Source organism: Oxyura jamaicensis, chromosome 1 (genome assembly GCF_011077185.1).
Source record: "Oxyura jamaicensis isolate SHBP4307 breed ruddy duck chromosome 1, BPBGC_Ojam_1.0, whole genome shotgun sequence".
In the NCBI taxonomy this organism is placed as follows: Eukaryota; Metazoa; Chordata; class Aves; order Anseriformes; family Anatidae; genus Oxyura; species Oxyura jamaicensis.
In genome coordinates, this window is record NC_048893.1 from 31,502,001 (window position 1) to 31,524,978 (window position 22,978).

A 22,978-nucleotide genomic window follows, 5' to 3' on the forward strand; every position below is an offset into this window, starting at 1 on the left:
CTGCTTTGACAATTCACGTTTCTTCTTTCTTCCCTGCTTAAGCTTCTGGACAAGTGTAATGCCTGGGAGGGACTCATTTTTATTACCTTGTGCTGCTCTACCCTTCTAACTGCTGTGAGTTGATCATACTGCAGGATTGAGTTTTGTTTTGTTTTTCTTGAATTCCATTTTGTAACCTCTTGCACTTTCACTGTGACTAGTTCAATCAATTTGGTTGGTGGTGTAAGTATTGCTGCCCTTCCCGCTTAAAGCTTAGCAAAATGAAAAGTGAAGTAGAACTTAGATGTCTTTTCATCTATTACATGGGAACGTCTCATAACTACATAGGCACTGGAACAGCTTCTCTGTAGGCTAGACAGGGCATGTCTGGATAGGTGTTGTCAGAATTGACTGTATTTTTTTGGTTGGTTATACCCAGGAGATAGTTCGTGTATCTTTTGAAGCTAGACAGTTGCAATAAAACTTGATTCTGTCGTGTGTATCACAGAGTGACCTGTTTTAGCTCGACTCTTCAGAGATCTGAGCTGCTTATCAACTTGAAGTTGTGATCCTGTTCCTACTTCTAGAAGATGAGCTTTAAATATGAAACCTGTTGGCTGATGTTTGGCTTTTTGCAATGATTATACATTATAACACTTTTTATAGCTGTTCTAGTGCCAAGTGACATTTTGTAGCTTGCAGCTGTGTTAGTTTTGCTGACAAGGTTTGCTGAACAAGAAGGGTAAGTTAGGAGTAAGTTTCTAGTGTTACATGTTGTATCTGGCTATGTAGTTTGCTAATAAGTTCCATTCAGAAAATAAGGAAAAATACATAAATAAGTGATTTCAAAATGGTTCCAAATCCTACAAGCATAAGAAACAGTAGAAGGATTTATGCTACAATTCATTCCACTGAGTATTTTTCGAAAATGTAAGATCTTTTAGATAGGCTTCATTCTTCGGGTTTTCTGTAAGACCATTAAAAGCTGGAGATCAAATAGAAACACAGCGCATTTCCAGTATTAAGAAGTATTGTTTCCCTTTCAAGAGAAGAATATAAATATTGTTATTCATTTGACATGGGAATTTGTAAGGGTTGATGTATTAGATAATAGGTATAAAACATGCTTTATTGGTTCTGAGTAGAGATTTAACCCAAGAGATGTGACCCAATACCCAACTTTGCTCTTTTTCTTGTGTTTTTGTGGTAGGGTTTTTCTGCATGCATGCATGCACAAGAAAAACTATGCATGGATTTGTCTTCCTGTCAGATGGTTCTTGATTTACTTAGAGCAATTCATTTTGAAATTGAGCAACTTGAAATATATATATATATTGCATTTCTTATATGAAGAAATATGAATAAGGACCTTATATTTCAAGAAACATTCAGAATGCCAGTTTGCATTTAGTTACTAAAGAGTTATTAGTCTGTAATAAAACCAAATTACTGTTTTGGAAAATTCATTTTTCTTTTTTCTCCTCTTTCCACCAGTGCAAATATCTTATTAACTGATACATATGTGCCCAAAATTTCTGACTTTGGACTTGCAAGAGCATCTGTAACATTCACACAAACCATCATGACTGATAGAGTTGTTGGAACAGCAGCCTACATGGCACCTGAAGCTTTGCGGGGAGAAATAACGCCTAAATCTGATATCTTCAGTTTTGGAGTAGTAAGTAGAATGTTCGAAGCCATATATGAATTCTGTTTTGTGAATGGTTAAAGTGTACAAAATCAAGAATACCCAAGAACTAAGCATGAGAGAACTAATTCTGCTCTATTATTTCTCCTTCCCCTGGTGGATGTGCTCATAAGAAAGTATTTCCAAACTTTGATTTGTTTAAAAGCATTTAACTGTGTGGATCAAAAGTTTGAATCTGCTAATGCACTTTCAAATGGTTATCTTTAAAATACGAATTTATGTATGAAAGACCAGAGTAAAATAACATTCCAAGTTCTAGATAAATACGGGTTGAAGTAATGTAAAACAATTTTACTTCTTGCATAGTAATGCACAGAAATGTGACTCTGGTTGAAATTTTTTAAGAAAATGATGCAGATTTAAATTTTCTTTTACTATATTTAAACACCAAATGCATAGTACCATGTGAGGTTTGCCTTAAAGCTGAATACAGTGCTTACCCAATCCAAAAAAGATAACTGCTTACTATTTGGGAGAAAAATGAATCCATTCTGAATAGATTCAAGAGCCATTGACACCCTCCTTCATGGCATTTTTTTTTATGGGGAGGTAGGCCAGATAGTGTAATTGAGTATCTTGGAAATCCTTCCATTTTGCTTTGAAACAATGCAATATAGGGTGAGGAAAAACTTGCCAAACCACACTGCTAATAAATGATAATGGAAATAAAGGAAGGAACAACAACCAATTGCACAGATGGCTGTCTTTGGACAAATACAGACCCTGTGAGCATCATTTGTTTGAAAGACCGAGGATTATGTTCCTCTTCTCAAATGGTAAATATGCTAAGTGTTGTTTATGCTTCTCTTCTGTTTATTTATTTATTTATTTATTTTTCTCATAGGTCTTATTAGAAATAATAACGGGTCTTCCACCAGTAGATGAAAACCGGGAACCACAGTTACTGGTATTTTTCTTTTTGTTTTTTCCCTCTCTCCCTCTGGGATCGCTTCATGTGAAATCATAGTTAACAGGTTCTTAGACAATCAAATTAATCAGCAGGAGATGCAGTTATGATAAGAGCTATTGTATCAATGTGTGCTCTAGAAGTGAGGCAGAAACTTTTCTCTCTTGGCTGGTAGATAACTGCCCAGTCCCCAAGGTCATCTCCTTCCATCTGATGTTTTATTTCTTTGTTTTGATACTGTTTCTTATTGCTATACCATTCTGCTTTATCAGCATATTCCAGTTTTACTCAGATACCTTGGTAGTTCATCTTTCACCAGAACATCTTAAAGCATTCATCTCCATTGGCTCTTTGTGTTCCTTACCATTGCTGTATCATTTTTCATCCTCTTCAACTTCACTAAGAATTTGCAAATACCTTGTTTATAACCCTAATGGGAATGGAAGAACTGTTTGGAGGTGTTTTCATATTAATGTTTAAGTTGCAATTGTCTGCTAATTTGAAAATTGTCTCCAAGCTTGCTCTTTTGAATCAAAAATCTTAGAAGCTCGCTCTTTTTCATTTGGTTTAATTTTAAATTTCAAACTACTTAATCCAAGGTTTTTCCTTGTACAGTTCTTATGCATAAATTTAATTATTTACTAAGTATGAAACAGAAGTGAGTTTTTGTTTGTTTGTTTCCATACTGTGTGTTAGCAGATGACTTCTAACACAGCTTTAGGAATACCTGTGTGCTATTAATAGAATATTTTCTCTAATCCATATCTTCTGGAGTGGTGTAATACTTATCCTATTGAACTCTGCGATGACCTTGGAGAACTCAACACTGTGCCAAATGCAATCCTAAGCTTTATTTATTTATTTAAAGTGTTTTTTTTTTCACAAGATAAATCATACTTTTAATTCCATTTTAGATTATGATTGGTACATTTTTATCATTGTAACATACTTCAGGGAGCATAAAGAGAATGGTCAGTGAGACAACATGACATCCCTAGCTTTGAAAATTTCAGGGTAGTTGAATGTCAGCAGTTTCAGACTCACCCATAAGGGGAAAGCAGAAGGTCTGCCTCTATTTCCTGACTTTTATTTCTTTCTTCCATTACCATGCTGACTTGTCTGTGGTATTCCTCAGACAGTATTTTTGATTGCTGATAATGTAGTTCAAGTGTGGAGTGGAAAGTTCGGGACTAAAACCATCAGATTTGAAAATTGATTTCAGACTAGAATCATAGAATGGCTTGGGTTGGAAGGGACCTTAAAGATCATCCAGTTCCAGCCCCCCTGCCCTGGGCAGGGACACCTCCCACTAGAGCAGGTTGCCCAGGGCCTTGTTCTACCTGGTCTTGAACACCTCCAGGGATGGGGCATCCACAGCTTCTCTGGGCAGCCTGTTCCAGTGCCCCACCACCCTCTGAGGGAAGAATTTCCTCCTAACATCTAAATTCTAAATCTCCCCTTTTAGTTTAAAACCATTCCCCCTTGTCCTTGTCTGCCTGAGCAAAAAGTTGCTCTCCATATTTTTTTTTTATAAGCCCCCTTTAAGTATTTAAAAGCTGCATTGAGGTCACCCCAGAGCCCTTTCTTTGGGCTGAACATCCCCAACTCCCTCAGCCTATCTTCATAGGAGAGGTGCTCCAGCCCTCTGGTCAACTGTGTGGCCAGCCCTCTGGACCCGCTCTAACAGCCCCACATCCTTCTGGTGCTGGGGGCCCCAGACCTGGATGCAGGACTCCAAGTGGGGTCTCACAAGAGCAGAGCAGAGGAGGACAATCACTTCCCTTGATTGATGCAGCCCAGGATGCAGTTGGCCCTCTGGGCTGCAGGCACGCACTGCTGGCTCCTGTCGAGCTTCTTGTCCACCAGAACCCCCAAGTCCTTCTCTGCAAGGCTGCTCTCAGTGAGTTCTTCTCCCAGTCTGTGTCTGTGTCCAGGATTGCCCCAACCCAGGTGCAGCACCCTGCACTTGGCCTTGTTGAACCTCATGAGGTTCACGTGGGCCCACTTCTCAAGCCTGCCCAGGTCCCTCTGGATGGCATCCCTTCCCTCTATTGTATCAACCACACCACGCAGCTTGGTGTCATTTGCAAACTTGCTGAGGGTGCACTCAATCCCACTGTCCATGTCATTGATAAAGATATTAAACAGTACCGGTCCCAGGACAGACCCCTGAGGGACACCACTTGTCACCGGCCTCCACCTGGACATAAAGCCATTGACCACCACGCTCTGGGTGCAGCCTTCAGGCCAACTCCTTATCCAGTGAATGGACAATCCTTCAAATCCATATTTCTCTAATTTGGATATCAGGATGTCATGTGGGACCATGTCAAAGGCCTTTCACAAGTCCAGGTAGATGACATCGTCTGGTGTTTCCTTGTCAACTGATGTAGAAGTTTCCTTAGAGTAGACATAGCAGCCAGTGACTGACTGGTGGAGGAAGGCATTAATCTCCAGAATGAGGCTTTACGAACTTGACAAAAAAGAAAAGTTATTTGTGCTTATGCTTGCATACTTGTGGGTTAGTAAGTAAACATGGGTACTTTGGTACTTTTTCAAAAGAAGCAGCACTATAAGAAACTGTACTAAGCCTTGAATTGTTAATTGAGCCTTGAATATTAAAGAGATAAATGTACTGTACGCTTTTATCACACACTATAGTCTCATAAGTTGTTTCTGCGAATATTGATAAATAATTATGCAGCCAAACCACTGTCATTATTCTGTCTAGAAAAGTGGTTGTAAAAATAAATGAAGAGCCCTGAAAAGCAAGTTTTCAAATTGTTTGTGTAATACACGACCTTCAGATGCTTACAGTGTTACCTGCTCGTTGCTTCAAACTCTCTTGCAGTTAAGTATCAAAGATGAAATTGAGGATGAGGAAGCAACTATTGAGGATTATGTTGATGTAAAGATGCATGACTGGGATGCAACTTCGGTTCATAAAATGTATTCAATTGCTGATCAGTGTCTGAATGAGAAGAAAAACAGGAGGCCAAACAGTAAGATGGTATGTAGCTTTTCAGATTGAAGGCTTATTTTTAGCTTTTTTTTTTTTTTTTTTTTTTTTTGTAGTTACAGTGTCAGTTCTTTGTACTTCTCTCTGTTCTTTTGCAGGTCCAGCAGCACCTACAAGAGATAAAAGCTTGACATATGTTTCTTCTGATACACACGTTTTCTATACGGAGTACAGACCAGTAACAAACGCAGACTATCAGCACATAGTGCAACATTATGAGCTTTTCTGCTTTCCAGAACTTTCTGGCCTGCGTATAAGGTGTGTTGTTGGCTTGTCACCATTGTGCTATTTTTTAACTGAGCAGCACTTCCATGTATCCTTAGCCACTGGACCTTCAACAGATTTTTTTTTTTTTTGTATTAACAAGTTTTAGTGCAGGTACATCTACACAGCTTTTTAAACAAATAGATCGTAAAATGGAAATGTCTTTTGATTTTTCAAGTATGTCTTCAACAAACACGCGTGACAGTAGCAGGGTAGGATGTCTTTCTGCAAATCACTTTCTTGAGTGAACCTACTAGACCTTTTTCTACTGAAGAGAAAAACATTTAACAGATGTAACTGGCACTTACACTGTCTTGTTGGGAAAATACAATAGCAGTACCCATTTAAAACCAACTTCTTGTTTAGCGTTTTAGCTTGATGGTTCGTATTAGTGTGAGAATAGACTGGTAATGTTTGTGAATATGACTTTTTCAAAAAGTCTTCTCAGAATTTCTTTTCAAATAAATGTTGCTATCTTTTAGGTTTCAAGGTTTTATAAGTAAAACAATTACATTGCAATGCAAATGCAAAAGTATGTATAGCTTTTTCCTGGTGAACTCGGTGTGATGACAGACAGTTTAATCTTTGTTCATAGGAAGACTCACATTACTTGTAATATTTTATGTTTTAGAATAAGATTCTATATGAGATATTGCAAATACAGATGGTTTATTTTGTTAAAAGAAACCAATATAACATTGTTAGGACCAATTCTGCCCTCTCCTTAGCTAAATAATTAAGCTCTTATATGTATGGATATTAGTAAATATTAAAATATACATTTAAAGGCATGGAAAGCTTTCTCAAGTAGGAAGAGCGACAAATCAAAGACTATTCACTTCATTCCCTTTTTAATGAGATTCTAGATACTTTGGACTACCTCTGTAAATGAAAAAGGTTAGTTTCATATAAACCTTTTCTTGTACTTCAAACTTTTTCTTTACAGCCTAGGGATAAGAAAATAGTTTGGTGTACAGCTAGACTAAGATCTATGATTATGGAGAAAAAAAAAAATCAGAAAAGGATCCGACGGCATTTAGGGGCACGTATCTTTGTAAATACAAGTGCTAGAAGTATGCCTTCTACAACTTCAGAACGCTGGCTTAACTGTTAAGTTATTCTGTATTTCCCTTTCAAAATGATAGATTAACCTAGAAAGCAGTATCCACTTAAACCATTTCTAGTTTTATTGCGTATAAACATTAAAAGCTGTTTAACATAAATAAAAACACTGCAGTATGACTGTAGATGCTTTAGTCGTGGAAACAACTGGCATTTTCTGTTGCTTGTGTCTGATAACTGCATTATGTTAACCTCACTGCATGGAATAAAGCTGCACAGCTTTGGACCAGGGATAGTGGAGGGAAGGAAAAAAACTTACCCTGCTATAAAATGAAATGAGAATAAAATGCATTTAAAGTCATTCTTTAAACAACTCTTCCAGCTGTTACTTGAAGGCATCCTTTTAGATCATTTCTGCTTTTTACTGTTCCCTGGAGCTCAAATACATCTATATTGTTACCCTGAAGTGTGTTTGTTGTCTCCCTGATGAGTGCTGTTTACTGCTGGTAGTGTAGAACAACTTTGTTCATGTACCAGATGTGATGTTAAGTACTAGGAGCATTATTATCACAAGTATGTGAGTTCATGTTCTTCCGTCATAGTGGACCTGCGAACTGCCTCTTTGGGCTGCCTGCCTGTTAGCACCTGATTTTGCTGGTAGTTCTCCTCACTCACTGAAAATGAAGCAGGTTTGCCACCCCTCCAGTTAAAAAATAAATAATAAAAAGCGAGCTCTTTTTGTAGAATCCCAGTTAGGAATAAAGATGTGTGTTAAGTGAATGTAGCTAGCTTATGTGTTTTTGGTTGTTTCTACTAGTCACAAGTTGCAAGAAGAGGGGACCTGCCCTACCCCAGTGTGTTTTTTTAAGGTCTGAAGATATTAAAACCAGCACTTATAGCCCCTGACAGGGGGCAATAGTAGCTCACTTCAGCTCCATCTATTACCTGCAGAAAGCATTAAGCTATCTGAGGCTGCATCCTTTACTATAGTAAAGCTTTCTGTGACAGAAGTCAGTAACCTGGTCATTCATGTTCTTGGTGAATAAATGATTGATGGAGCTGGAGGTGAGAGAAAATTTGGTACAGCTGCTAATAGCTGAAGAGAGAGCACTTTTTTTTGAGCCTTCACACCTTTTGTCAGCCACAGGTTTTCATATTCTTGCTGAAATGTAAAGAATTGCTGCACCTTTGTATTCAAGATGGCCAGTGTTGTATTAAACACCCACTCAACATATGGCAAATAAAGTGGCTTCTGTTCAAGTTGTCTGATATTCATGCTCACATACAGCATACCACCTTCCTCTCTTCCCTGTGCCTTTTTTAGGAACAACTGTCTTTTTGTACAGCATTTTGCATTAAAATTGTTCTCTTAAACTCTTGTTCAAAACATCCACAAAGTTCCTTCTTCCACCTGCCAAACTGCCATATCATCCCTCTTCCCTGTGGGGAGGTGTTGGCAGGACATTTAAAAGAAAAGCCGAAGCACTAACTGATCTTTAGGAAGACTACAAGCAGACTAGTTTTTGGCAGTTCAGATGACCATTTATGAAACATCACCCTTTGATTATTTAATTTTACTACCTCATGCTGAGCAATTAGCAGCAGCTCAAACTATTAGATTACTAATCATCTACTTCAGCATTTTGAAAGGACAGAAAAATCTTTTGAAGCAGTGTGTTGTTGAAAGCATAAAAACCCTCAGGAGTTAAACACGCTTGGATGCTGCTATGAAGGCTTCCATAAAGCAACAGGGAAGTAGCTGTATAACAGAGCATATAACAATTCTTCTTCAGTAGCAAGAATCAGCAACTTTGTTCCTGCCCACCTCTGTTGTTATCCTGCAGTCACTTTTTCTTTTTTCTCCTGCTGCTTACACACCATGATGATAAAATATGTACCTTTGTTAAAGAGAGACTCTGAAATGATTTAGACAACACTGAACTAAAGCATCAATCTTTATTTATAAAGTAGATTACAAAATAGATAAAGTTAATTTTAGCATCTGAAGGTGGTTTTCATTGAATACATAGACAGCATAAATCAAAAGTTTCCTTTATCAATGTGTTTATTCAACTGACAGACCAATTCTTACCTTGACTAGTCTCACAACCCCCTCACAGGAGGTCTGTAAAATCCAATTGTCCCTACTTTGCAACATAGACACTTCAAAAATAATTATATGTCATGTTAATTTACAACAATTAAATAGCTTGTGATTTAAATGCAAGCGGCTGCATTGCTTTTGGGCTTTATGAAGGCCAACAATAGTTTTAAATGGACACTTTCAATTATTAAATTACCACAGACAGTTTAAGAAATAACTTTTTTAATGCCCTCATTGTGTGCTGGCTCTGAACATGTCTTAACAGTAGTAGTGTTATGGGAGGCAACTACACAGATGTAAACATGATAGATCTTACAAAAAGATCAGAAAAGCTTCTTATTGCTGTGTCAGGAGAATAGCTACAAGAGGCCTGAAGAGGCAGTTGGCAGTGCAAGACTTCATGTAACTCAAAGAGAATTGTCTGTCAGAGCAGGCTTTCTCTTTTAGGGGAAAGTGAGAGGGAAATATGCTCAGGACATTACTCTGCTGGCTGGTCAAGGGTTTGTACACCCACATGAAATATTTTAAAGTAAAATAACTTAAAAGTTTGGTTTGGGCTGAAGTCCACAACAGCTCATTGTAAGCTCCCTCACATAATCACTTAACCAGCTCTGGCCATCCTCCAGATTCAGCTTTCTACTTTCTATCCTCATCTACCTAGGGCAGGATTAGGAGGAGAAAAAGGGAAAACAACAAAAGCAAAAACAACAGCAACAACAAAAAAACATGCATATAACCACAACTGGTCAAACTGTTCATTATTTAGAACAGTTCATACTAAAAAGCTGAACTTCTTTACTGGCTCAAATGAGTGTAAAAAAAAAATGTATGTGCACTCTTGGCATGGTTGACACATGGGCAGGAATCTTAAATTCAAACAAAAAGCCCTCTTGCAGTAATTTTCAACTGGTACAAGTCAAATGTTTACCTTAAATAAAAAGTGCTGAAATGATTCAGACTTCAAATTAAAAAACAAAAAACACTAGTTACAGTGCATGTGCTGCATACACACTAACCATGTTTAAAAGCAATGACACTTGTCTCACCAGTAGTACACAGAAGAAACGTCCCGAGGACCAGCTCATTGCCCTAGAAGGTGGAGGCAAGAGGCAGAAGAAAGAACACAGCAGCTAAGGGCAAGCAGGAGATTATCTGAGGATCAGGAGCTATTGAATTGGATTGATGTAGTGTATACGATTAAGTGAAAAAAGCTGAGGTGTCAGATTCCTACTGCATATAAACAACACAGTAAAACCAGCGACTATTGCAACCTTCACATTACATAGTGCAATCTCAGTAACAAGCTAGTATCTCCAAATGACATAATACATATGACACAACAAATTTTATCAGGAACTAGTAGTGTCTAAGCCTTATTTCCCTACAGAACTATGTTAAACTGAGCTATCCTCCACCAGGTAAACACATGATTCAGCTATACAATGTATACAACCAGCACCTAATAATACGCGGTGAACCAAGACTTGCAGCTCCCATGTAGCTCTAAAAATAATAATTAAAAAAATCAAAAGCACAAAGCTCACATACAAGATACTAAAAAGCAAGTCCCCACTGGGGAACATAATCTATCCTTTAGAATTTGTCTCATTACACAATTTTAAATACTTAAGGTCACCCAATACTTGATTTTCACATCCATTTATTCTTTAATCTTGTAAAAATCATCTATTTTTCCTCTTCCTATTAAATAGATAATTCATGGTTAATCAAGTTTAAGACTCTTCTAGTTAATTTTAGAATTTAGAAGGGAAGCAGAAAAAAACAAACACCACAAAATCCTACTCAGGTGCTGCCAGCAGTTTTTCAAGACCCAGTTGGATTTTGTTTAAGATTTAAGTTACTATTAAATTTCAAACATTTAGGAAAAGTAATTTTCAGAATACCATTAAAGTTGCAGTTGATATTGGAAGAGCACTAACTAGGCTCTCAAGAATAAATCATCATTATGAGACAAAGCAAATCTATTTCCATTTTTAATGAACTTGCACAATTTTAGATCCAAGTGCATAGATAGATTATCAATCATTTATTAGAAACTTTAAGCATATCACTTTGAAAGCAGCTCCGTGATCTACTGAGTATACTGACTGATGCACTTTTAATCACATTTAACTTGGTCATTCAGTACTTAATATGTAAGTCTTATGAGTGGTATAGAAGTCTGGAAAAGCTGTAGTGGTTTTATGTCAGATTATCCTAAGAGACAATTCCACTAAATGGGTCGTAAGTTTGAAATGACCATGCCATTAATCGATAGATAACAGATTTCAATTAATCTTTTCTACTAAAAAAAAGAAAAAAAAATAAAATAAAGAAAACACCAACAATCCATCACGTCAAAAACATAAGAAAATCTTCTGATATGTTACTGTCCATGACAGCTACCAGAAAAAATAAATGATTTATCTGGGACAGCGCTAGATAGTGCTTCAGCTCTTCACACAGGTGAAGTCTTACGGGTTTCAACAGGCTACTCATATGGATACAGGTTTGTTACCTAGGCATACAGCTGCTACTTACCCACAGAAAATATGGGCTTAATAGTCTTGTCTGTGAAGTTTATGATCACATGTATTGCTATTAAATAATGGATTCTAATTTAAAATAAAAGGATACTAGCTTATTTTTCTTCCTCTACCTTTAAAATAATCAACTCTTCCACGTCATAAAATATGGTCAACAAATATAATCATGTAACAACATGAGAAGCACTGAGGTCAGAAGAGGGGAGAGTAAAAAGAGCTTTTTTTTCCCCCTAGCATCTACGGATGGAATGATTTCAGTTCATTAGCAAAAGTCAGATTTTTTTAAAAACTGTAATACCCTATAATTAATTGAAATGACAGTTTCTAATCACTAGATGTTTCAGTCTCTGCTGGACCTCTGATCAGTCTTCGTATTCCCCTCTTCCCTGCAGGACCTTTTGGTTTAGCAAAACTTTGTTTGTGTGCATGTTGTTTTGGATGAACCTCTTCATAAAGGAAGTCAGCAGTTAACTCATCACCATTATCAATTTCGATCTGAAAAAAAAAGCAGCTTATACTATTACTTACCATACTCGTCTTAGGCATTTAATAACATTTAGAAATTTTGCTCAAGTTCGAAATACTGTACTAAAACCAGTATGTACAATAATGTTCAGAGTCTAGCACAAAATGTTCTCAACTTGTGCCTAATCACCTTAGAAATCCTGGATAGTCTTTCTGAGAATCAACTATACTCTTAGCAATATTGATGTAAGTGCATTTTGATTTCATCAGTTCTTCCTTAAATATAAGCACAACTACATATCCCAAGAAACTCCTCCTGCCCCAAGCTTTAGCACAGCGTACGCAGCAATAACTAGGAGTACACACTCCATGTGGAAACAAGTGCTTATTAGTCCTCTGTAAGAAACTTCCTTAACAAAGCAACGTGCGATCTTTCAGAAAATTTCCTTTGTTTATCTTCCCCTCAAAAGTAGGAACTTTTCATTGTTCCAGCATAATCTTCACATTTTAAAAATTAAACCTTTTTCACCAGAAAGTGTCTTAAAAATTAAACTTGTAAAAGCAATGTGTATATATATTGCTGTTTCCTAAGACTGAAGGAGGAGTATAAACAGCTTATACAACTCGTGGATTACTGCAACTCAGCAAGTATTCATGCCAGGGAAAAGCCAAAATAAATTTAATTAAGAGTTTGTTTTGTTTTAAATGTAATAATATAAACATGAAAGAAAACACTGTTCTGAAGCCAAACCCCAGTTTTTAATTGCATGAATTTAGAGTTCAGACAAATGCTTTGGCCCTGTCCTGCTGAGCATTCAACACTTCATGGCCTGCCAACCACAGCTTGACGGACTTGTCAGCCACTGTATTGCTGTTACAAGTACATGCGTCACAAAGAGGTCTGCAGGACTTTCAAGAGTCCTTTGGTACATGTCTCATCTAAAGACATTTCTGAGAAATAGCAATGTATAAATACGTGTGCTGATAATCTATTTAAGTTACATCAACACAGTAAAAACGGCTAGTGACAAGTCTACTACTTTTTTTCACGTACAAAAACCCTACTGGAACCAAGCCTCAAAATCCTTCTAAATTTACAGCATAAGTGTTAAGAATGTAACCATCAGTCATATATTTCACAAATGGACCATTACTGTGGCCTCTGCTCTGGAAGTGAGAAACCCTTGTTATCACTTGTTGTCTTTACAAAGTAGAAAGATCAACTTACTCACAAGTCCTTGTTTGCCCCATCAAGGACTCCTAAAATGCAGTTTAAGATCCAGAACTGCTGCTTGATTTTTTATTTTGAAAGTTATTACATAACCTTGGCCTTAAAGGAATTTAATGTTCAACAACAACGTGCTGCGGTCCAAAGAATGACAGGCCTTTTAGTAAGAAATCATGTTACTTGTAAATAGGCCTTCGAAGTACTCTCAAACAGTCTGTTTATGCAGAAGAATGTGTCTTCTAAATCTACAAAAGTGTAGAAATTATGAACCAGAGAAAAGCCCTGAAGCTTAATCAACAAGTACTTCTTGTTGATTAAGATCTTTATGCAGATCTTTAATAACTGTGCAGAACTTTTCATTGTTTACAGGAAGTAGTGGCAGATATAATTATGGTTAAGAATATTAAGAAGGGAACTGAGGTATGGAAAAAATACCAGTATACTTACCTTTCTAATTATTGGCATCCACAACTGTCCTTCTACAATTTCTAAGAGTGGACTTTTACAACTAGAGTATAGCATTCGTTCTCGTATACTGCAGGTGTATCCTGGCATGGAGTAGATGAAAACTGCAGAAAAAAAATCAGAACGGAAATAAACCCTATCAAAACCTGTATCATAGAATCATTTAGAGCAGAAAGACATTGCAAAGCAACTGTATAGTCTTGAAAGGGAAAATATCCAGAACAGGTTAGGATGCTTCGCTCCATTACACTGAGAGGTCAGATTCATGCCTCTTTCTCTCTGCCTCAAGATTACTAAACTATTTGAAACAAACCAATTAGAGTTTACATTGGAAATTTTCTCATACCTATGGATTCCAAATAGTCTCCTTCATGGGCATGCTTATAGAGGAAAAAGTGGTAACGTGCAGCGTCCTTAGGAATTCTTTTTGGCAAGTCCTTCAGTTCAGTATGAAGTGTGTTAGCCAAAACAATAGTTTCATTTTTCATATCAATTTGCTGTTAACAAAGAAAAATGAATATAGTTAATACACAGAAAGCAAACCAGAGAATATGATAGGATGGAAAAAATACTGAACTGTAATGTATCAGTATCACCATATATTGTACAATACGCAGGCAATCTATTTAGTATTCACTATTAAAAATACTTCAAGTATTTTATACTTGCCAGTTGCACATAATTGAGTTGCTTATTTTTCAATTTCTCCAAAGCGTGAATAGCTTCTTTAGCAATGGGGAATGCTACTCCTTGCAGCGTTTGATGCTTGGTATCTACACCAACATCTGTTTGTACCTGGAACACAAGTCAATTGAAATGTAAACAAACTTCCGCAAGCATTTTGTTTCATGCAATAACTGACAATGCATCGCATATGGCAACACACAGAGTTAGCAGTAGCTATTCTGAGAATAAGCCACACTGCACCATCATCCACTTCTGGAAAAGACTTGCATACTTTTAATTTACAGTTACATGTTGCTTACTTACCTGAAAACAGTTTCATGCCTCTGAAACAGCTAGCTTTGTAAAACCCACAGAATCACAAGAGAAAAAAATTGCCCAAATGTCAAGGAAGCTCCAAGTTAAATTCTGGTACAAAGATACAGTAAGCCAGGAGCTTGATTTTCATATGCTGCACTTTTGAACTGACAATGTTTTTTATAAACTTCGCTGTATCTTGAGCATTTTTAGATCAAAACATAGAAATTTTTCAACATTCTGGGAGGAAGAGAGAAAAGTTATGTCTTATTAGAGAAACTGATCTTCTTAAAGTAAAAAAACAAAGTATCTTCCCTCCCTCCCTCTTTAGCATCCTCCCCCAAAATCCTACACCAAAAAGAAAGCAAACAAAAAACAAGCAAGCGAAGTCTCAATCCTCGACTTCTAGGTATAACACGAAGTAGAAAATCAGATGGTAACTGGAAGCTAGACAATCACTCGTAATCTGGTTACGTTAGTCACATAAACTATTTGAGATAAAAAGACAGTTGCTTTAAAGCTACTTCTCAAGAATTTATGTGGTGTATGTTAACGTTCATGCAGTTTCTTAGAAAATGAGCTCTGGCTTCCAGTCTTTCCAAGCCTAAATTTGTCCAAGTGTTAGCTTTTGAATATCCTGATTCCTGATGTAATTTTACAAATGCAGTTAACATTGGTAAAGAGGTAGCAAAAAGCCAGACAGGAAAGTACACAAAGTGGAAAATGTGGGTTTTAGATCTAAAATCTTCAGGATGATCAGCTTTAATTAAAAATAGATAGTGAAATATGCAACAAGAATGAAAACAAATTAAAAAAAGACACTTGAGACAATACTAAACTATGCTTCACATTTTAAAGGACAGTTTATCAGTAACAAAGAAGGAAGAAACAGAAAGAAACAGAGGAGCTTACTTTTGTATAAAACTAACAAATTTCTTAACAAGATTATATTACAAATAGTTGCAAAATATATCTGCATAAAAGCCTGACTAATAAGCATTATAAAATTGGCATTACAGAACAAAATATAATAAAACATATTAAAAAACCATAAAAGACGTCAAAGACATCTCTGAAGTCTCAGGACAGTAATCTGAAGAGAGTAGCCCAGCATCCAGATCTATGGAAAGGATTAAAATATTTCAGACCACTAAAACAAAACAAAACACCCAAGCCACTTCAAAAAATACTTAAATCACACTGCAAGATTTGTTAGTGATGACTGCTGAGAGGGTGATAAAATGGCAGATGAAATTTGATGTGAATAAATGTAAAACAATATATGTGGAAGGAAAAACGACCTCTCTAATACTTGCACAGTGACAGGGTTGAGCTAGCTACTGCCCTTCAGGAGCAATACCACGCAGGTCACACAAAATATTTCTCTGAAAATGTCAGCTCAGTGACCAGCTTTGGCAAAAAAAAAAAAACCACAACGGTAACAAATAATAATAATAATAAAACACTACTAACCACCCACCCACAAATGAAATGTTACGAATTGTTAGTAAGAGTAGAGAACAGAACACATCATTACACACTGTAGATATCAATAACATGCCCGTATCTTGAATACCACATGCAGTTCTGGCTTCCCCATCCCTCCTTTTCATAAATTTTATAGAAGAACTGGAAAAACTGCAGAGAAGAGCAAAAGGATCAGAAGTATGGAGTGTCTTCTTTAGGAGGAACAAGGACATGGATTTGGACTTCTCAGCCCAGAAGAGATAACTGATAAGAAATACAGAGGTCTTGTGGATATACTGGGGAATAGGGGAAGAAAAGAGTGAGAAATGACTGTTCTCTGCCTTCCCTACGCAATCTGTAGGGGTATCAGAACCAGCTGGTAGATAGCACGCAGCAGTTCTTCACACAGTGCTTTGTCAAGCTGTGGGATACACTGCCACGGGATCTGTGTCCAACAAAACTTTACACGGATTTAGAAAAGTGACAAGACTAGATGACAGCCTGCAAAGGCCGAGGCAATGGGCGAGTACTCAAATGAACTATTATAGCCTCTTACCCTGCCCTTACACCCTCCTCAGATTCCTGCTGTTGCTCACTTAGGGTCTTGACAGTAGCCTAGGTAAGTAACCTCTGACCTCATTCAGTGAAATACTTCTTAGGGGAATGACAAAAGAATATAAATGTGCAAAACTCAATTTTTTATTTTTAATATCAGAAAGCTTTTAGTTTGCTGAAGGTAAAACAGGGAAGTTAATGAAACACTGCTTCAGTGGCAGAAACAACAAAGATACAAATGACACAAGTTAACCTACTGCAGGATGCTTCAAATAAAGCTGAAGTGGCAGCAATCTGCAGTTCATTCATCTCTGAGAAGTATAGCTGTTGCTTCTGAAATTTCATTAGAGCACATAAAGTATTAGTCTGCATGAATCAGCTGTTAATCATGATCCATGTAAGGCACAAAAGACAATACTAATACCAAGATTATTGACACCACAGAAGTTTTAGTCTCATATTGTTGTTTTGTTGTGTTTTTTTTTTTTTTTTTTTAAAAAAAAGCTCATGAGGTAAAATACAGTGTTTAGCGATGATGAGCACATTTCTGCATTGAATTAATCAAAATGAAAGATAGAAAATGACAAAAGACTCCAGTCACAAAAATAATTGTTAATAGAGCTGCATTTAACATGAGGGTTTGCTGGCATCCAGCTGGAAAACAAACCAGATTTCCCAGTGGCTATAAAATATATGCCTAAAGAACTAATAAGATCAGCACCAGGCCTATTAATACATGTCTGAACACAAACGAGATTGAGTCATGGAAAAATGTGAGAAAAGAATCCTCTGAAACATATCAGTCACTAGCTAACCAACAATCGTCAAATTATTTGGTTAAAGGCATTTTCTGGAAATCCTTCTATAAGGCTTTTGTAGCAAAAACAGATCAGTCTTTTAAAAGGGCTAGCTACTTGTTTTGGATTTCTGGTTTTGGTGTTTTCTGAACTTTAAGACTGAGAAGAAATAAGTCAAAATAAAGACAAGTAAACTGGTTCTGGTAGCTCAGGAGGGAAAGCTTCACCTAGGGATAAAGGCAGATGAAACATTCTTTGGGATTACTCACTGCTACAGTTGCTATTTTGCATTTTCTCTACAATTTGTGCCACCACATGAAATGTACGTGAACAGTAACAAAATGGTTGAGGATGGGCCTCTGAAAGTCCCTTTCTCCAACATCCGCCACCCTAGCAGAGACACCCAAAGCAGGCTGCCCAGGACCACGTCCAGGTGGCTTTTGAAGATCTCTTTTGGGGGAAGACCCCACAGCCTCCCTGGGCAAGCTGTGCCAGTGCTCAGCCCCCCTCACAATAAAGCACATCCACTGATATTAAAAGCACCCTGGAAACAAAGTTGTAACCAGTAAGCTCTTGAGCTGGCAGACCTCTGACCCAGACACTAGACCTTGCCAACTCAGCAAGATCACACTGCTCTGTCTCTAGCCGTCATCGTCCTGCAACCTCAACTCAGAGAGAGAAATTTGTTTTCTCATCCACTTAAACTTTCTGAAACTTTCCCTCTTCTGTTTTTCCCCCTTTTACCCCAGAAAGGCTTCTTCCTAACAACATGCTCTTAACGGTATGTTAGAAACTCAGAACCCAAGGCTACAAACATGCTCAAAGACACTGTAGGTACCTCGTTAATCTTAATTTGTCGAAGTTCCTCTTCTGCTGCAGTCAGAGGTGCAGGGGCAGCCTGTGATATCAAATATTTCTTATATCCATTCAGCGAAACATCGTCCTGAAAGCACAATATCAGTATTCTTTATTTTTTGATAATAAAGGCTTTCTTCAAGACAGCCTATGCAGCATAAATAACTAGTTATTTCCCATACAGTTACGTTCACTTTATTTGAACAGACTCCAAGTGTACATGCATTTGCAAATTGAACTTTGGCTTCCTGAACAGCAGGATCTGCTGGGCTGCTCTGTACCAAGTTGTACTGTGTGCAGAATTTCCACAATTACCCCCTAATTACCTTGCTAATTAAAAAATTAGTCTTAATGAAGATTCGGGTATGTATGAAGTCATTCAGCCTTCTTGGACTAAACATCACAGAACTGCCACAATTCTTACCAAAAAAAAAAAAAAGTACATATTTTCTTACAAAACCTGCATGCTCAGACTGGTGGCTGATTGATAGTTTTCTACCTGAAAAAAAATGGGAGACAGGAATACTACCTCAGGACATAACGCTGCCAATAGTTCAGGATGAAATTTCACAAAACTAATAAATTCTGATAACCACTTTGGGTAAGTTATTAATACCCTGTGTCAGTTCTGGCCCTCACCAAAGATGCTGATACCAGGGCCAAATACTGTTGTGCTTTAATAATTAAGGTTGTCACTCAGAAGAGGGCAGGATTTACATAATCATATGGATATGACTTTATAATCAAGTTCTGAGCCCAACAGAATGTAACGGCTGTGCTCACTCTGCTGAAGGAGGAAAAAAGGAGGAATAACTTTGATCTCTAGCTAATGATCAGTTTTCATTAAAGCTATAGGAACTCTGTATCTTTGAGAAGTCCAACTTGTGTTTGTTTACAACTGGCAATGGATCAAAAAGTCAACACTTAATACTGGCAGACATCACAATCAACTTGGACATATGTCCCAAGGAAACGACGGTAATGCAATAGCCTCAGATTTCCTTACATGCACAACACTTGCAGGCTTTTCAACATTCCTTGGAAGTTTGTCAGACTTCATACATGCACCTTCCAATTATCTTACACTCAACTTCCAATTATCTAACACTCAACTATTAGTATTTTCACTGAACAAATCATTAGCTACTAAAACTCTCTTTCCATAAATTAAGATGGCAGACATGGACTTGAGTTACATTTCACAGTCAAATTTTAAAGAACTGACAGCTTCATATCCTTGGTTCAAGACATAAACATTTGTTTTCAGATGTTAAAGTCTCACATATAGCTGTTCTAGCCAGCCTCTGATTCAGACCCATAGATCCATAATGGCTTTTGTAAACAATTGGCCTGAAAGTTACGGCTTTTTGAAGATTCACATGTATGCACAGAAATTAAAAGATTCTCCTGTTAGTCCTAGTTTATTTAGCTTTAACATTCGTTCGAAGCAAGGACATCTTTAACAACATGAAGCTGTTAAATAAAATTAATTACTTTTTCAAATGAGAGCAATTACATTTTAATATTGGAATAATACACATAGCTTTTAACCTTCTTTCTCCATCATCGGGAAAGAACAAAACCACCACAATATTTTTACCAGTAAAACCAGCTACTATTCTAACTATTCCTTAGAATAATGTATTGACCTTAAAGAGAAGAACATACCTCTACTGTTCCAAATACTTCATCCTTAATATGACCACCTCCAAATTCTTTCTTAAGTGTTGCCCGTGTTGCTGCATACAACATTTTTTGACGAACCTAGTATATCAGAAAACAGTGGGGTTTTTAAATATTTTTTTCCTCTTTAGTGTGCACTGAGAATCTAGCATTTGGGGGTACCAACTCCATTAACAAACACCCTTCTTGAACAACTATTTTAAGAGTTGAGAATGAAATTTGAAGTTGTACTTCTTAATAATGAATAGAATCACAGAACGAGCTCTGGAGTATGATACTAATGTATGCTATTAAATTCTCAAGTGCACAATGAGACACTTTACTATGCATTATTATTAAAGTAATACCATAACTAAATTGCAGCTTTAGAGTATGACCTTTAAAAAATAAAATAAAATTTTAAACAACAATAATAAAAACATAAAACATAAAACGGAGCACAATCCTTACTGATTTTCAATGGGGAAAAAAAAATACAATGACTTAGATAATTTATCGCTGGTCTGTGTACTAAAGGACACAATAGTTACAGAAAGAGCTAACTGCAAATAACCCATTTTTTTTTTATTTGGTAGTGGCTTAGTTCAACTACAGAATGCAAATATGAAAATTTTCTGGAGACAGAAGATCTAATGATGCTCCCTATCAATTTGTGTCCAACATACTCACATATTCTCCCAACAGTCCCATCTTCCCCACCATATTTCAACATCATGCCATCCTCATCATAGTACCTTTACCTCTTTGACCCAATCTCTTCCATGCACTTTACCCTTTGGTCTCCAACTCCTTTCTAACTGCTATTGGAAATAGTGCAGGAATCTGGTAATAGCTTTACTTTGTCCGCCCTTGTCTCACATTCCCTGAACCTGTACATAACACCCTAGTTTCTCCTAGAAATTCGTAACTCCGACTTCAGTTTCCTCCCATGTTCTCTACTGCTCACCAGGTAAGAGTACACATTCTGTGGTGGGCCACAGATCCACAAGTGCCAACCAGCAGGCCAGCAAGCCAAGTACAACAAATAGCTTGAGCTCAGACTATAGTCTTTCTCCCTATGATGACACCAATTGAGATTTCTGTCTTGTATTCTTCCATTAATTTTCATGAAACACTGACGGAAAAATAGACAAACAAACAGTACAAAAACGTGTTTTGTTTCCTCCAATTAACTTAGAAATCAGGTTCACAATCTGAATCCACAGTCAGGTTCAAGGAAAATGTTTCTGTGGTTCTCTTGTCGAAAAGTGACAGGAAGGCTTTATTCTCCAAATCCTTCTCATCTAGGATTTGGATCAAAAGGCACTGTTGAAAAACTATTAACAACATGAAGCCTCTGACGACTGTTACTTACAGGAGAGTGATCAGGTGACCATGCAATGAAGATCCATTCATATCCTTGAGCATTCTGAGAATCTAATCTGTATAATATATAACATGGTTGCTTGTCTTCAAGAAGGGGAAGGACAAAGGAGTCGTAATCCTTTTCCCATGATCCAAGTGGCCGCCTAGAGGATCCCAGAACAAGTTGCTCTATAACCAATAACCAAAACTACAGGTTAGCAACAATATAGTTAATATTGTCTTTTTTCAAAATTAGGTATTATAATAAACAGATCATCAAATGCTTCTTTTATAATCATGTTCACAACAACGGAAATCAAGAACACGCAATGTGAAAGCAGGTGAATTCCTGCACAAGCTGTGAATGCATAACACGTGTCATAAGACTGATGTTTTTAGCATAATGTGCACAGAAAAGAAATAAAAACTGTATTTTGCTAGATTTTTAAACTGAAATACTTAAATAGAAATGAGATGAGAGTAAGTTTTTAATTTTTAAAATTAGCATTATTGATGCTCTTATTTGCTGTAACACACTAGTGGTTTGTACTTATTATAAGAAGACAGTTGTTTAGTGAAGTTGGGAATGAACATGCTTGCACTAATCACTAATTTGACACTAAGCAGATAAACCCCTTTCTAATACAGCTTCATAACTACAGTCTTTAAATGACTGAAGTTGTTTATTATGTATAATTGGCTTAACTCTGTATAGAATACTTCAGATGAGATTTAATTACACGAACAGCTATAGCAACAAGATTTCTCTCTTATTTATAAATCACGTCTCAGTTTTTCCAGAGGAAAAATATTACTATAGTAGCTTTCAAAACATTAACTTCCCAACAAATACCAGCCCCTGCAGCCAAAAGAGAAGCACCTTATTTGAATGGTTCCCACAATGGTTTGAGGACTATTACAGTAGCTGGTATGCAAAGTATGTTTTGAGAGACCAGGACCAAACCTCTGATAGCTCAGACAAAAGTACAGCAGTATTCAAATGCCTCTAATGTAAAACTTTCCAAACAAGCCACTCTCCCACAGTAATCTTCCAAGGCACAGAGCATTAACAGCTCAGAGCAAGAGAGTATTTGGCACTTCTCTGAACTAGATGCAAAGCAGCTGATCTTACACCTGGACAACCAGAACATCCAGAATGTATTTGCCAATTCTTAGCTCTAGGTGGCTTTATAGTCATTTGAATTTAAGATAGGAAAAAATAATAATAAAAAACCCACAGCAATTATGTTGTACAGCAGCAAGCCTGTTCTCTTATTCACTCAAATTAGCAGAACTCAATTTGAGTATTATCTATTCGCTAAGGACAGTTGCTGAAAGATCCTGCTGATCTTTCATGCAACTGTCCCTCTTCCAGCATTCTGGAAGCATTAGAAGTTTATTTTTGAACTGTGGAAAATAGCATTAGAGACTGGATTCTGGTTCCACATACAGACAAAATGCACACATATAATATATATAGCATGTGCATATATGTAATATATATACATTCACACAAACATACACACAGGCACTTACAAATAAAGCAAAA

The 22,978-nt window shown here is 36.9% G+C and overlaps 2 protein-coding genes across 3 annotated transcripts in view; one reads left to right on the plus strand and one right to left on the minus strand.

Moving 5' to 3' along the window:
• The window catches only part of IRAK4 (interleukin 1 receptor associated kinase 4), a 17,747-nt gene extending 7,738 nt beyond the window's left edge, over nucleotides 1–10,009 (plus strand). For both annotated transcript variants that reach the window (XM_035332610.1, XM_035332601.1), the window contains exons 8-11: nucleotides 1,474–1,657; nucleotides 2,532–2,594; nucleotides 5,446–5,604; nucleotides 5,712–10,009. In XM_035332610.1, coding sequence (XP_035188501.1) covers nucleotides 1,474–1,657; nucleotides 2,532–2,594; nucleotides 5,446–5,604; nucleotides 5,712–5,744 — 439 coding nt within the window. In that variant the 3' untranslated portion in view covers nucleotides 5,745–10,009. The remainder of the gene's footprint in view (nucleotides 1–1,473; nucleotides 1,658–2,531; nucleotides 2,595–5,445; nucleotides 5,605–5,711) is intronic.
• TWF1 (twinfilin actin binding protein 1) overlaps nucleotides 8,882–22,978 on the minus strand; it is a 19,309-nt gene continuing 5,212 nt past the window's right edge. Inside the window, exons 3-9 of the mRNA XM_035332624.1 lie at nucleotides 21,440–21,618; nucleotides 20,071–20,166; nucleotides 18,386–18,490; nucleotides 14,417–14,542; nucleotides 14,094–14,244; nucleotides 13,730–13,851; nucleotides 8,882–12,084 (exon numbers count right to left, since the gene is read on the minus strand). Of these exons, the coding sequence (XP_035188515.1) occupies nucleotides 11,914–12,084; nucleotides 13,730–13,851; nucleotides 14,094–14,244; nucleotides 14,417–14,542; nucleotides 18,386–18,490; nucleotides 20,071–20,166; nucleotides 21,440–21,618 (950 nt within the window). The 3' untranslated portion in view covers nucleotides 8,882–11,913. The remainder of the gene's footprint in view (nucleotides 12,085–13,729; nucleotides 13,852–14,093; nucleotides 14,245–14,416; nucleotides 14,543–18,385; nucleotides 18,491–20,070; nucleotides 20,167–21,439; nucleotides 21,619–22,978) is intronic.